Source organism: Mesitornis unicolor, unplaced genomic scaffold (assembly GCF_000695765.1).
Source record: "Mesitornis unicolor isolate BGI_N332 unplaced genomic scaffold, ASM69576v1 scaffold25655, whole genome shotgun sequence".
NCBI classification, from domain to species: domain Eukaryota; kingdom Metazoa; phylum Chordata; class Aves; order Mesitornithiformes; family Mesitornithidae; genus Mesitornis; species Mesitornis unicolor.
The window spans coordinates 54,161-68,044 of record NW_010183863.1 but is presented as its reverse complement, the minus strand read 5'-3'; the positions used below and the strand labels follow the sequence as shown (position 1 = coordinate 68,044).

Here is a 13,884-nt window from a genome sequence, read left to right as displayed (position 1 = left end):
GGTGTCCGCCGTCCGTCTCTGACAGCACCTCGGGGTTGAGCGCTGCTGCCGGCTCCGCTTTGGCTTGTCCGTGTGGGGCGCGATGAGTGTGTGCTGGCCCGCACTGCCTGTGAGCCGTGCCCTAGCTCCCGGTTAGAGCACACACAGCCCGGCTTCCTGTTTGCTGCCCTCGGCGTCTGGGTTGTGGTTGCTTCTTAATACCCCCCGCTGCAGATCGGACGTTTGTAACAGCACTGCGAGAAGCTGTCGACGGAGCTGTTTGGTTCTGAGGGGGGTAGAGGGTAAAAATTAAACTGTGCCTATGTGAAGCAATGTTTATATGAAGTAAACAGTTGTCGCTGTTGCAGTTTCTGCTTGGAACGTGGGTTAAATACTGTTTTCCTCTTGCAAAGTAATGTAATACTTTTATTATGCTGAAGTGACGTGCAGAATTGTTTGTGTATGTGCTAGTATTGTTTAGACACTATGTGATTTATTAAAAATATAATGAACTTAGTAATTTATACAATGCAGTTTGTCTTTTGGGTGACTAACGTGCCTAAGGCTAGTTGGGAGAGCATTCAGTTGTGTTGTTTTCTCATACAGTAGTTTAGAACCAGCAAAATTGAGGCCTTCGCTGCAATTTTTATCACGTAGTCCTAATGTATAGATGAACTGTCGTTTATGTCTTACTGCAGTTTTGTTATGTGCACAAAATGGAGTTACTTACACTCAAACAGTAACAACAGCTGATTTCAACTGTTACTGTGTGACGAGCTTGTCTTCGTTTATGCTTTTTGCTGGTAATGATGTTGCTATTAAAAATAGGCCAGTTTGTTCCAGCAGCGCTCCTCTGCTGGAACAATAGCACAGCGCTGCAGAAGGCTGCTGTGGGGCTCAGGGCAGGGGGAGAGGCTTTTTCATGTACTTGGGGAAAACAGGATTTTATTATTTGATCCTGAAACTCGACTGGTATACACTGTTTTAACTATGCTTAAAAAATAACCTCACATTATTTTTATGTACTTATTAAAAGAGTAATCTTACTTGTTCTGACTTGCATAGTTTTTATGGTGTTTCTACTGATCCTGGAACAGCTTGGATTGTTAAGCTGTGTGGGGGCATCCTTTCATGTTTTAAGCAATATCTAAACCACTGCAAATGCTCGCATGTTAAGCACATCACAGAAGTACTATTTCTGAGAAAAAAAATGTGTGCCAAGTTCTGGTTATTCAGTTGTGGAAGAAGAAATTAAAATGAGTGAGAAGTGGAATATGAGAGTCCTGGGGGTTTTTTTGGTTCTTCTTTTTTTTTCCCCCCTTTAAATAAATGTAGTGAATGTCAAACTACCAAGAATAGGAAGAGCAAGCAAGCATTATAGGTTTTATAAGCTGGTGCTGAAGGTTTCACTTTGTTCTTTGCTTTAAAACTAAAACATATGATATGCATATGTCAGTGTAGATTTTCTGTTAGCAACTCTTCTGTGGCTGACATGGAATCAATGTGCATGTGTCCTGCCCTAGCACAAGCATTGCTCAAATGACCTTGTTCTTCAGTGCCAAATGTTTGACAGAAGACAAGAAACTAAAACCTACAGTATAAGTTCAGCTCTGTGCAGAGTGTGGGGAAGCTCTTGTGTGACTCCTAAGAGGTTGTGTCCTGTACTAGCATTTCTTAAAATTTTCCATAAGCAAAGGCTTTGCATTTGTTTTTGATTTCTCTGCTAGAAGTGGCATGCATGGAAATATTTAGACAGCCACAAATATTGAAGCGCAATATTGAGTAACACTTCTTAGGCTTTTAAACTTCTGTTATAATTTAGATGATATGTAATTACCATTTACACTTTTAATAATGAAAAAAGAAGATTTTTGGACAGTATTTTCACAAACAAAGCATGTCCCCATTAAACTAGGAAGCCTGCAGTACTTGCAGTCAAGCAGGTGAAATAGTAATCACTTAATTTAGCTTCAGGTTAGCTTTCTTGTATGAGAAATTCAGTTTCTTTTTGGTTAGGAAAACTAAACAGAGTAAAATCGTGTTTGTAGGACTATGTTGCTGTAACAATTGTTACAGGATGTTATCAGTCTTCAAGGGATAACTGATGTCTTTCATTGAATAAGTCCCTTCCAACCTAATGACACACACACCTACTTACCAAACCTGTAACACGAGAACAATGTTGTTCTCTTAAACACAGTTAAGTTCATTGAAAAATATTGGGTCTGCTCCAGTCCCCTTGGGTGTTTTCTCCAAATTATTTTTTAGGCTCAGCCTGGAAACATAATTGTTGAAGAGACCCAGGTGTTCAAAAATGGGTTTGAATGGATATCATATCACCTTAACAATACAGACAAACTATGTGCCAGATAAAGTTTTTTAACACTCATAAGTCAGTACTTATGAACAAGGAGATAAGCATGCACATAGGTTGCTGAATTCTGAGCTTTAAGGTACAATAAACCTCGATTAGAATTGTTTTTATGTCAGTGTCTCCATAACAGGGATTGAAAAGTCTCTGTATGAAAAGTCTGTCTGTAAGCTGCTCATAGGGTGAGGAGCTAAGATGTGCTACAGAAAGCAAAATTATTTGTTCATTCTGAGTAGCAGTCAAGTTCCCCTTTACAAATTCATGTACTAATTTGGCAGTGTTTTCCCCAGCCAGTTGAACGTTGGAACTTGGTTCTTCTGTATGTCCGGTAAAATTGAGCAGGCAGTCATGGCTCTGTCCTCCTGTTTGTTTCAGTGGACACTGGCAAACTTGTGGAGACATGCCTTTACAAATTACATTTGAGAAATTACCTCCTGCTTTTTTCCCCCCACTGTCATGCTTCAACATGACTTGACTTTAATGTGTGTTAATCTCTTCCAGATCTCTCTTTAAACTTGCTTTGATTTGTATTTTCAATCTTAAACCTAATCAAAGCAATATTGTGTATTCGTTACTACTTCAAAAGATCTTGGCTTTAAGTGAAGGTACTGAGTTTTGTAGTTTATCAGCATCATTTTATCATCTTTCATGTAAGTGTGGCATTTCCACATTTTCTTATCTTGTTTTAAATTGTTTTATGCTGTGGGAATGTACTGTTCCTGACTGCTTAGTTGTTCAGAAGCAGCACTGCAGTCAGCTTTTGAGTTAAGCTGTACTTTGATTTAACTAGGTCTTTCTGTACCCACCCGCCTTGGCTACAGCCGTGTTGTAGAGTGTGGTACGAATGCATCTGTTTTGCTTGGGGCTCTATTGTGCCTCCTGTTTAAAGCTGCTCCTGCTCTCTAAGGGAGTTGCTTTCAAATGCTTCTGAAAGTGAATGTCTTCACAATGTACTGACAGTTTTAACTCATGCTTCCCCCCCCTCTGCAAGTAAATGAAGGAAGCTGAACTGGGAGTGCCTGACTGATTTGACTGGAGATATTTGAGATGAATAATTATCTGCAGGGAAATTATATTTCTGTTCTAATTTAGCCCCGCTTTAGTGCTCTCCTCTTTCTCCCACCCTCTTCCCAACAGTCTGGGGAAAATGGTTTGTAGTACAAAGTGGTCACAACACAAAGCTGGACATTTCAAGCTTGATTTCTAACAACTGCATAAAGAAAAGGCTTGGTGGGAGACTCACAGCAGAACCTGTTTTTACTATGTGTTTAAATACAATTGTGTAATAGTACAGGTCATAGTTTGCAGTGCAGACTGAATTTGAAGAGAATCTCTCAGGCCAAATGTGAGTTACTAGATTTTTTTTCATCAGACAGGAATTTTGCCATAATTTGAAATGATCTGAAATATTTGTCTTTTGTTTTCCCAGGTTCCTGTTGCATGTAAATCATGTCCCTGTGGCTACATATTTATTAGTCGAAAACTCTTGCATGCTAAACGTGCTGAGAGATCACCACCCATCACAGGTAATGCTTGCAGAGATGGGAAGAAGGGAAGGACAGTTTTTTCCCCTTTATTTCTGGGAAACAAAGGGTAGAGTATTTTAGTTATCTCTGTAAATTGTCAGTTCACTTTCCTTTCAAATTTTGCATGGTAGACTTAATATGTTCATTTTTCTTGAATTTTGAGGGAGGGGAAAAGCTGGTGTTTCAGTCTTACTTCCTTTGTACTTGTGAGGTTGGCATTTATTGTGTATGTTCTAGCTGTGCACATTGGTCACTATGCAAAATAACTCCTTACAGAAAGCTTTCTGTTAATCCTATTTTGAGGCTAAATGTCTAGAGGTACAAAGGGATCAGATTTCAGTGTACATGCTGGTTGGAGCTGGGTTTTCTGAAAGTAAAAATCCTCTTTTTTTTTTCTCCTTTTTTTTTAAACAAGTTGTTATGCTGGGTTGTACTTATTAATGAAAACCTGAACGGCACTTTGTATAAGATTAGTTGCATGTTTAAAACCAAGGGGTCTTGCTTCTCTCTGCACAGTTAAATTAAAAATGTTGTATTTTTTTGTCTTGCTTCTGTGTCTGTTGTTGATGGCCACAGTAAGAAGTCGGTAGAATATGCATTCTGGCATGATTAACATTCTCCTTGTGTTCATTTTTATCACTTCCTCCAGCCCTAGTAGGAATTAGTCAGAGCAAGCACCTGTCAGGGAAGATGTTTAAAAAAAATATCTGATTTATCACATGTACTTTTTAAAATTATCTACCAAGCCTACAAAATGGAAACTGAATATTTGATATTTTGTGTCACTATTTTGAAGGATACTTGCAGTTTACCTGCTTGTAGAAAATAATACAATGTTATACTAAATAACTGAACTTTAAAGATGGAGGAGGTTAAGCACTGTCTGTGGTACTGTTTGGAAGCATTTCTCAGTTCTTTTTCTCACTTCACCAATTGTTTTATTTAAAAGCTGAAAAAGTAGTTACAAATGAAGCTGAAGACCATGATCTGGTAGAACAGAGCTCTTGTATAATTCAGATTTGTATGTAGGAAATGCACCAGAAGAGGCAAAAACCCACACACGAATATATGCTGAGGGCCACTGCTGGAAAGCAGCTATGCAGGAAAAGACCTGGGGTGCTGGTGAGCAGCAGGATGAACATGAACCAGCAACGTGCCCTCGCAGCAAAGGCAGCTAATGTTCTGGGATGTGTTAGGCAAAGCATTGGCAGCAGGTCGAGGAGGGGATCCTTTTCCTCTACTGAGCGCTGGTGGGGCCACACCTGGAGTACTGTGTCCAGTACAAGAGAGACGTGGACATACTGAAGATAGTCCAGTGAAGGGGCTAGAACATCTTCCCTCTGAGGAAGATCTGAAAGCTGGGGCTGTTCAGCATGGACAAGAAAAGGCTAAGGGGAATCTTACCCATGTATATAAATATCTGAAGGAAGGGTGTAAAGAAGGTGAAGCCAGGCTCTTTTCAGTGGTGCCCAATGATGGGGCCAGAGGCAGTGGGCACAGACTGGAACGCAGGCTGTTCCCTCTGAACATTAGGGAACACTTTTTTTACTGTGAGGGCAACTGAGCACTGCTACAAGTTGCCCAGAGAGGTGGTGGGGTCTCCATTGCTGGAGATACTCAAAAGCGACCTGGACGTGGTCCTAGGCAACTGACTCTTGGTGGCTCTGCTCAAGCAGGAGGGTCAGACAGGTTGGTCTCCAGAGGTCCCTTGCTGCCTGGACCTTTGTGTTACTGTGAAATACTTTTGTATTAACATTAGTGACAAGTTACCCTGCTGTCCAGTTTATACCCCGTGTGTATACAAGATTAGTGGAACAACTGCAGCAAAAGGAAGCCAGTTCCCCGGGAACATACAGTGGGAGACCATGTATGTCTGTATCGTGCTCATAATTGCAACATCTTTCAGAAAATGTTGTTTCAGTATTTTCAGTAACATAGCTGCTGCAGAATGGTGCTGCAGCCTTGCAAATGTGCAACTAGTCTGTGTTGCATAGGGTGCTGTGGTGACTGCAGTATTTTCAGTACCCAAGCTCAAGAATTCATAGTTAACTTACAGGAGAAATGCATGTAAATACTCTTCTATTTGACTCTGGTGTGTAGGAAAACAGTACACCTGATCAGCATTAAGTGTTATGAGGCCTTGTCATAGGCTAGATTTGGTGGGACACATGCTATGTTATGTGGCATTTACTGAGAGCATTGTTGACTCAACATTTTGATTTGTGTGAGCAGTGGGAATGATTTCATTGTTAATGTCAAAAGAAGATGAAATACTTTGCTGTTTGCCCGTATGATAAACTTCTTTTTTGGTTGTCTTGATGTCTGTGTTCTATACAGTTTTCTTTGTTCTTATGGGAAACTGAGCTTTTTGTATACTAGCAAATGTCTCATGTTGCAAAATGCATTTGAAGTCCTTAAATGCTTGATCCTTGTAATTAAGAAGTGAAGTGTCATTCTGGATCAGACACCTTAATTTCTGCATGGTTATTATGCAAATGTAATTGTTCTGTAAGGGTATGGACATCACTTCTGCTAAGAGATTTAAGAAAAAAGGTGGTTGGGTGGTGTAAGTACTGAGCGTAAATTAAGAACAGAAATGAAAACAACCCTAGATCATACCATCTCTATTCATTTGCACAGAAAACAAGAGTGAGGCCAAAAGGAGACGGACAGAGAGAGTTAAGCGAGAGAAGATAAATTCTGCAGTAAATAAAGACTTAGAAAATCGAAAAAGATCCAGGTCTAACAGCCATTCAGATCATAGCAGACGAGGAAGAGGAAGACCTAAGAGTGCCTCAGCCAAAAAACATGAGGAAGAAAGAGGTATGAGAGCTGAAAAAATATGTTCAGTGGGCTTTCTTTTTGTGTGAAGATTTTGTTCCTCAATAAACCTTTATACCATTCAAACCATTTAAGTAACTGGATTAGTTCAGCCAATGCTCAGATCTTAATATGGGGAAGGGACTGTTTCATATCTGTGGAGACCTCTGGTTTTATGTTTCAGTGTCTTGATTCGAACTAACTATAAAGAACTAAGTCTGTATTTTTAGCCACCAGATCAAGTTTCATGTAGGTTGAAAGCCATTGGGCTGTAGTGCTTAGTAGATTTTTTGGTTTGGTTTTGTTTTGTTTTTTTTTAGGTACCACTGCTGCATATCACAAGGACAAACAATATAACAACACCTGTTATCAGAGAGTGATTAGGATGATTGGATTGCTTAAAAAGTTCCTTGAAACCTTTTGGAGAGCCAAAGTGTAAAAAGGTGTTTTGATTCCCTACCGTGACCTGAATTTTTGCCCCATGTTTCTATAGAATACTCCTGTGGAGAAAAGAATGCCTTTTCCTCACTAAGGTTCCTTGGTGACCTGACTTAATCTTTATGCAATGAAGAGACTGTTACATGCACTAGAATTATTTTGGAGCCCTTCAAGTGTGTGACTGTCACTCAGGATTTTTATTTTTTAAAAGGCCTATTGATGCTGCATTTGCTATCTTTGTTTTTGGAGATTCTAATTTTAGGCCTGAATAATTAATTAATCTAGAGCAAAACAAATACTTCATGTAAATATTCAGAAGATTTTGTTCTTAAAACTACTGAAAATATTAAGCATACCTTGTGGCATAACTCAGAAATGCAATTTTTTTTTCTCTGCCACCTTATTTGTTAACAAAAATGGGGCTTAATCCATGTTTCAAACTGAGTTTCTTTACCTTCTAGCTTAATGTAGATCTGTTCATTCTTAGTTTCTTTCCTATAAAATTATGTATAAATTGGGATTTTTTGGTTATTGCAAGAGGAGATGGAATTTGATTTCTGTATGGCAGTTCCTTTACTGTAGGAATACACTTACAATATATCATCTTTTCACTGTTGCATATAGCTTACTGATGTATGCAGCTTCACAAAATACAGAGCTTCCCTATTTGTAATTGATCTAGCACCTGTAGGATCATTTCTTGGCATTTTACTGCCAGTCTAGTTCACACACAGGTTTGGTTTGAAAATTCCTGCAAGCTTGTTGGGTTGCCCTTTAAAAGTAAATCTTCTTTCCTGCCTCTTGAAACAGAGGAAAGCAATCAAAAGAAAAGATCCATTCTCTTAATGCATGTTTTATAGTCTCCAAAAAGCAAGAATTTGAAAGTATGAGGGTTATTGAGAGAATATGTTTTCCTGTCCAAACTAGGCTGAATGTTTTTAACCTCTTGCCACATACTCCAAAGTGTAACAATATGCAAGTGCTCTGAGGTAGAAAACTAGAAATACAGATGTGAGATCTTTGCATAAGTGTGTGTGTGTGGTGTGTTGCTTTCTTGGTGTTATGGTTTTTTTCTTTTAAGTTGAATTTTGTCCTGTCGTACCATGCCCTTTACTTGATGACTGCTACTATTTCTTCCTCAGCCTCTTCTGCAGAGCTGGTACAGAGCTTGGGCTCACACCCATTTGTAATTCTTTGCTCCTCACCAGTACAGCACACCTTACTGGTTAGGAATAAGTGGGCTTAGGATATTTTCTTACTTCTGACTTATTATGACAGTAATGTCAGACAGTAATGTGTGTAGACCACCGTGGTGATTATTGAGCAAAATTGTATTGTATTTGAAAAAATACTTAACACTTGATATATGTGACTGTCACAGCTATAAAAGTAAATTCAGCAGGGATCCCGTCATTTTAAGTAATTACTGTAAAACAAGTTAACATTGACTTCTCCCTTTTCAAGTGGCTTATAAAGTTGGCCTAACTACTACATGTGGACTAATTAGTGGGGAATTTTAGAAATATTCTTCCTTTACCAAACCTGCAGCTTGATAATGTTTGCATAAAAGCAGATTAAGCAACATTAATTCTTCTACTCCAATTAAGATGACTTCTGTGTGATTCATTGTTAGCCTTTGTATCTGTGTGCACAGAGTTGAAAGTAGCAGCTCTGGAGTGCAAAGCATTAGCTTAGTTTTAGACTTTAAGTGTATTATTTCCTTGCCTATTTTGTATTTCTAGAATATTTTAGGTACACATTAGAATCATAGAACCATTTGGTTGGAAAAGACCTTTAAGATCATTCAGTCCAACCATAACCTGTCCTCTACTAAACCATGTCTCTAAGTACCTCACCTCCCCATCTTGTAAATCCCTCCATGGGTGGTGACTCCACTATGTCCCTGGCCAGCCTGTTCCAGTGCCTGGTAACCCTTTCAGTGAATGAATTTTTTCCTAATAATCCAATCTAAACCTCCCCTGGCACAACTTGAGGCCATTTTTTCTTGTCCTGTCGCTTGTTACTTGGGAGAAGAGACTGACTCCTGTGTCACTACAGCCTCCTTTCAGGCAGTTGTAGAGGGTGATAAGGTCTCCCCTCAGCCTCCTCTGAACTAAACAACTCCAGTTCCCTCAGTCACTCCTCACAGGACTTGTGCTCCAGACCTCTCCCCAGCTTCATTGCCCTCTCTGGACACGCTCCAGTGCCTCAATGTCCTTCTTGTAGTGAGAGGCCCGAAACTGAAGGCAGTATTTGAGGTGTGGCCTCACCAGTGCCAAGTACAGGGGATGAATCACTTCCCTGGTCCTGCTGGTCACGCTATTTCTGATACTAGCCAGGATGCTATTGGCCTTCTTGGCCACCTATGCACACAAATTACTTGCCACTAGAGATTGTGCTGTTCTTCTTTCCCCCAGAAGACTTGATAAGAGGCCACTGCTTGCAAAGCTGTTAAAAATTTGGTTAAATTTTTGGCTTCTGCAATGCCTAACTTATTTGTAGGTGAAAAACAGGAGGACAGAGAACACCTGAATAATAATAGCGTGCAAGAGCAGATAATCTGTCCATTTGAAGACCACCCAACTGTGAACATTTTCTTCCTAAAGACACCCATGGCATCTGTAGCTTTGCTTTGTTGCTTGTGTTGTGTTCTTTTCAAACATAGTGTGCTTGTTCCCAGTTATGTCTGTGCCTTTGACTAGTTCTTTTGTATCCTTTGTGACTGGTTCACATTAGAGCAGAGCTACAGGATTCAAGAGCAATTAAGAAGTATAGGAGAAGCAAAAGGGCTTTTTAAAATAAGCTGTTTTTCCTTCAGATTCAGTAAGAAGGAATGGAGGGGGAGGAAAGAGGAAGCTGATGTAGATTGAGGGGATATGGCAGAGTGCTGGGACCCAGAGAATATTCATACCGCGTGTTTTGGAGCCATGTGATGACCCTGGGAAATAAAAACTTCTCACTGCAGGCTTGTGTGCTGGAGGAAGTGGTATTGGTTATTCTGGTCCTGAAAGAGGTTATTATCAAGTGAGACTCAGTAAGAGTGGCCTGGAGTCTTACTAGGGCATCCTTAACAAGGCGTGAATCTTTCTAAAGATAAATACATTTCAGGATCCTGATCAAACTTAAGCTGAATTAAATTTCTTGACCCAGGTTTTCCTTTGCCAGTAATTTCCAACTGTATTGCTCATACATTTGCTTGCCTAATGTGCATGTTTGAGTGAGTTTACTATGTTGGATAGTGAATCTCAGAACTTTGGATTTTGAATCCGTACAAAATTTGTGAGGAAGGAGGGTCCATATTTCATTTATGCACAGCTAGTAATTCAAAGGTCTGTGGGTCTAGTGGGTTGCAGGAGATCTGGGGATGTCAGACATGCTACAGAAAGACTCAATATCTTCACCTAAATAGCCTTGTATATATCAGAAGACATAATATTTTTAATGTCTTACGAGAATGGTATTGTGATTCTGTAAGTCAGTCTTTTGCTAATAATAGAGAAGTGAGTCAAAGCTGCTTTCAGATGAGACTGTGAAGCGGAAAGTTTTAATAGCATCTGTAGAAACCACGGTGTCCTATGAGTAGTGTGTTAAAATGTCAGGTGGGTGCAGGCTCTTCAGTAGTTACTGATGGGAACTGGAATTGTCTTAAGAATGAGTAAAGCTTGCAAACCTGTGTTAATCCCTGATACTGTTTGATATCAAGATTTCAGTTCTTTAAAGCTGAAGTCTCTTAGAACATTGCAGTACTTTGGGAGGATGAGGGAAGGGAGAATTGTGAAAGTTTGTTGGGTGGTTTTGTTTGTTTTTGCTAAGAAGTCTACAATCTGTTAACAGTAAGGGGGGGAAGAGTGCTGGCATATTCAGGTGGTGGCTGGATTTGTTTGGATCAGGAAGTATGAAAAAAGGGGAAGGATTTAGATATGAAATTAGAAAAGGTTAATGTGGAATAACCAGTGTGTGTAGCACTCCCAGCATTGTTAATTTGTAAAGGGTGGGAGGGAGGAAGTGGAGCAACCCAGACTGAGTATACATATAGAAACTGATTTGTCTTAAACTACAGGGTAGGGCTTGCAGTGAAACTCAGTTTCTTAGCTTTAATTTCAAACTCAATACGCTAGAGAATATTGTCTTGCATAGCCAGGGAACCAGCAGAAATAACTTACATTCCAAATCTCAAACATGCTTTGATATGTTTACTTTGCTAAGGCAAGTTTCTTGTTTTCAGATTAAAAACTGATGCATCCTTGTGTTGCCAGGCTCCTCACTAAGCAATTTTACTTGCAAGCAAAGGTGAGCTTGTGTGTGACTTGTGTAGAAATCTTTAGTAGAGGGTTTTTTTTGCTATGTCTTGCTATATCAGTATTAAATCAGAACACAGTGGTAAAGGGTTTTTCAGTTTTTCCCACTTAGTTGTTTAACACAAGCACTTGACTTCACAGGGAAAGTAGTCTGTTGGAATGGTGTCTGTGTCTGTAAGACAGGCAGTCAGATGTAAAGCCAAATCTAAAACTGTGGGCCCATTGAAGGGAATTACCAAGTGAGTAGGTGGATATATTGGATGCTGGAATCGTTTTTCCATATAGTGCTTGCCGTTATTTTCCAATGCTGCTTTGTCTTTCACCTGCCCATTGTTGATGTAAGTGTCTTGGAGCAGTCTGCCAGTGAGCTGTGGTCAAAAAGAGTGTGCACACGTGTGTGTGTGTGTGTGTGCGTGTGTGTGTGTGTTAATGAGAGAGGTGTCTGTCAGGTGAGCATTGTGTTGTGATTGTAAACTAGTCCGGGCCAACCTGGAAGTTGACTTAGAGATGGAGCTCCTCAGCCGGACACCAGCCTTAAAGCTCTGTATGTGTTCCTCTCTTCTCTGTGTCTACAAGCTTGGTCTTCTGCTGACAAAGCTGTTTTTTGTTGATTTTTTAATTTTATTTTATTCTTAATGAGCCGTGTTAGCTACCCGTGGTTAACTAAACTGAGATATATATAGTCATGATCTAATGTAGGTGGTATTTATGAAAGTACTGTTCTATGAGTTTTGTCATGTGCTATAGTGTAACTTGGTGTACTTGAGCACTGCAGCATGGAAACTTCCTGAAGGATTGCTGTTGTATGTCTGTAGCCCTGAAAGAAGCCAGCATCAGCAGATGGAGTTGAGAGGCTTTCTCTTACTCACTGAGGTGTTAGCATACTCCTAAATCTGGGATAAGATTGAAAGTCTGCAGTATAGAAAGTCCAGAAATGTTCATGGTGGCAAATTGGGAACCTGACTTCTGCCCTATACCTGCTTTTTGGCCTTGGACACTGTAATGTAACTCTTGGATTTCTGTTACTTAGATGTAAAATAGGGGGACAAATGTATTTAATGGCGATATGGTGAAATATCTTTGTTTTCCAGGATGGGAGGTGTTTATGTAAAAGCAAAAAAAAAAAAACGCACCCCAAACTGGAGGCATGCTTGAATACTTTTCTGTGTCAGGATTCAGTATAATGCCAGTGACTCATTTTTTCTTTGTCGTTAAAGAACAGGAATTCAGTCATGCTTTTGGATGACTAAGTCTGTAACTCTTCTAGCACCTTTGTGTGTCTCCATTCCTTCCTCCTCTCTCTCAGTCCCTCCCTGCATAGGAGTTGATAGTCTAACTTTTCAGTTCCAGTACTCCATTCCACATAATTTATTAACTACTGTGTAACTTGCATTAACTTCAGATAATGGAAAAAGCTTCTAATAGTGACTTTTTTTTCTTCTACAGAGAAACAAGAAAAAGAAGTTGACATGTATGCTAACCTTTCAGATGAAAAGGCCTTCGTATTTTCAGTGGCCTTGGCGGAAATAAACAGAAAAATTATCAATCAAAGACTTATTCTGTAACTTGTAAGCACAATCTGATGCATTTATATGCAGAATGGCTAGCATATTTCCAAGGTGTCATGGACTCTCAGAAAGTGTGTTGTCTGCACCAAGGAGGATCATAGTATTTCCTGTAAAAATTCTGCTGCTGTTCTTGGAAATGGAATTCTGTCTCTACAAGTCAGAAAACAAGTGTTCACAAGATTGTGCTGGGAAAAATCAAAAAGCAGCTATGTTTCACACCTTGAAGACAAATGCTAGACAAATGCACAGAGAGACTGCACCCATTCCAGAGCACTTCTTTTAAATTTGCTGCCAGAAATGCAATATTTTAAGTATTTTCAGAAATAAATGATTTTCCTTTAAAATTATATATTTCAGATTTTTCAGCTATATTGCAGTTTACGTATGTACAGTTCATATAACTTTTTAATAAATTGATATTCCAGTATTTTATTGACCTGGGAATTAAGTACATTTGTGATACTTAGGGTATGTTGGTTTTAATCCTCTTAGAAATCTGGTATTCATCCTAGGGATGACTTTAGATGTGCATTTCTTAATAGGTGATATAATTCCAATAGGAAGGAAACTAAAGTAGTTTAATTTTGGGGGATTATTCTGCTCGACAACTTTGTATTGTTTATGAATCCTCTGTAGAAAATTATTCCCTGTTACACAGAGTTATTTTTTCAAAATCACAAAGTTTTTGGGGTCAGACTCCTGAAGTTTGAGAGATAAGCACTTGTTTTGTAACCATTGTTAGCTGGTGTCTGCCTTGTCCAGATGGTAAGTACTTCTCCCATACTCTTTCTTGGTCCGTCATTTACTGGAGAGGGAGAGAAACAGTGCATCAGAGATGTAGATCTGCAGCTAGCATCTTCTTACTGGTATTTCCAAAAAAGGAG

General features: G+C 39.4%; 1 protein-coding gene across 1 annotated transcript; it reads left to right on the top strand.

Annotated features, from left to right (window-relative positions):
* Positions 1-3,773: 3,773 nt before the first annotated feature.
* Positions 3,774-13,424, top strand: LOC104540476 (chromosome unknown open reading frame, human C16orf87; the record flags this gene model as incomplete). Its single annotated transcript, XM_010184298.1, has 3 exons — positions 3,774-3,876; positions 6,517-6,699; positions 12,879-13,424. Coding segments are annotated over 3 exons (405 nt in total), but the record flags the coding sequence as incomplete, so codon positions are not given.
* Between the last annotated feature and the right edge of the window lie 460 nt (positions 13,425-13,884).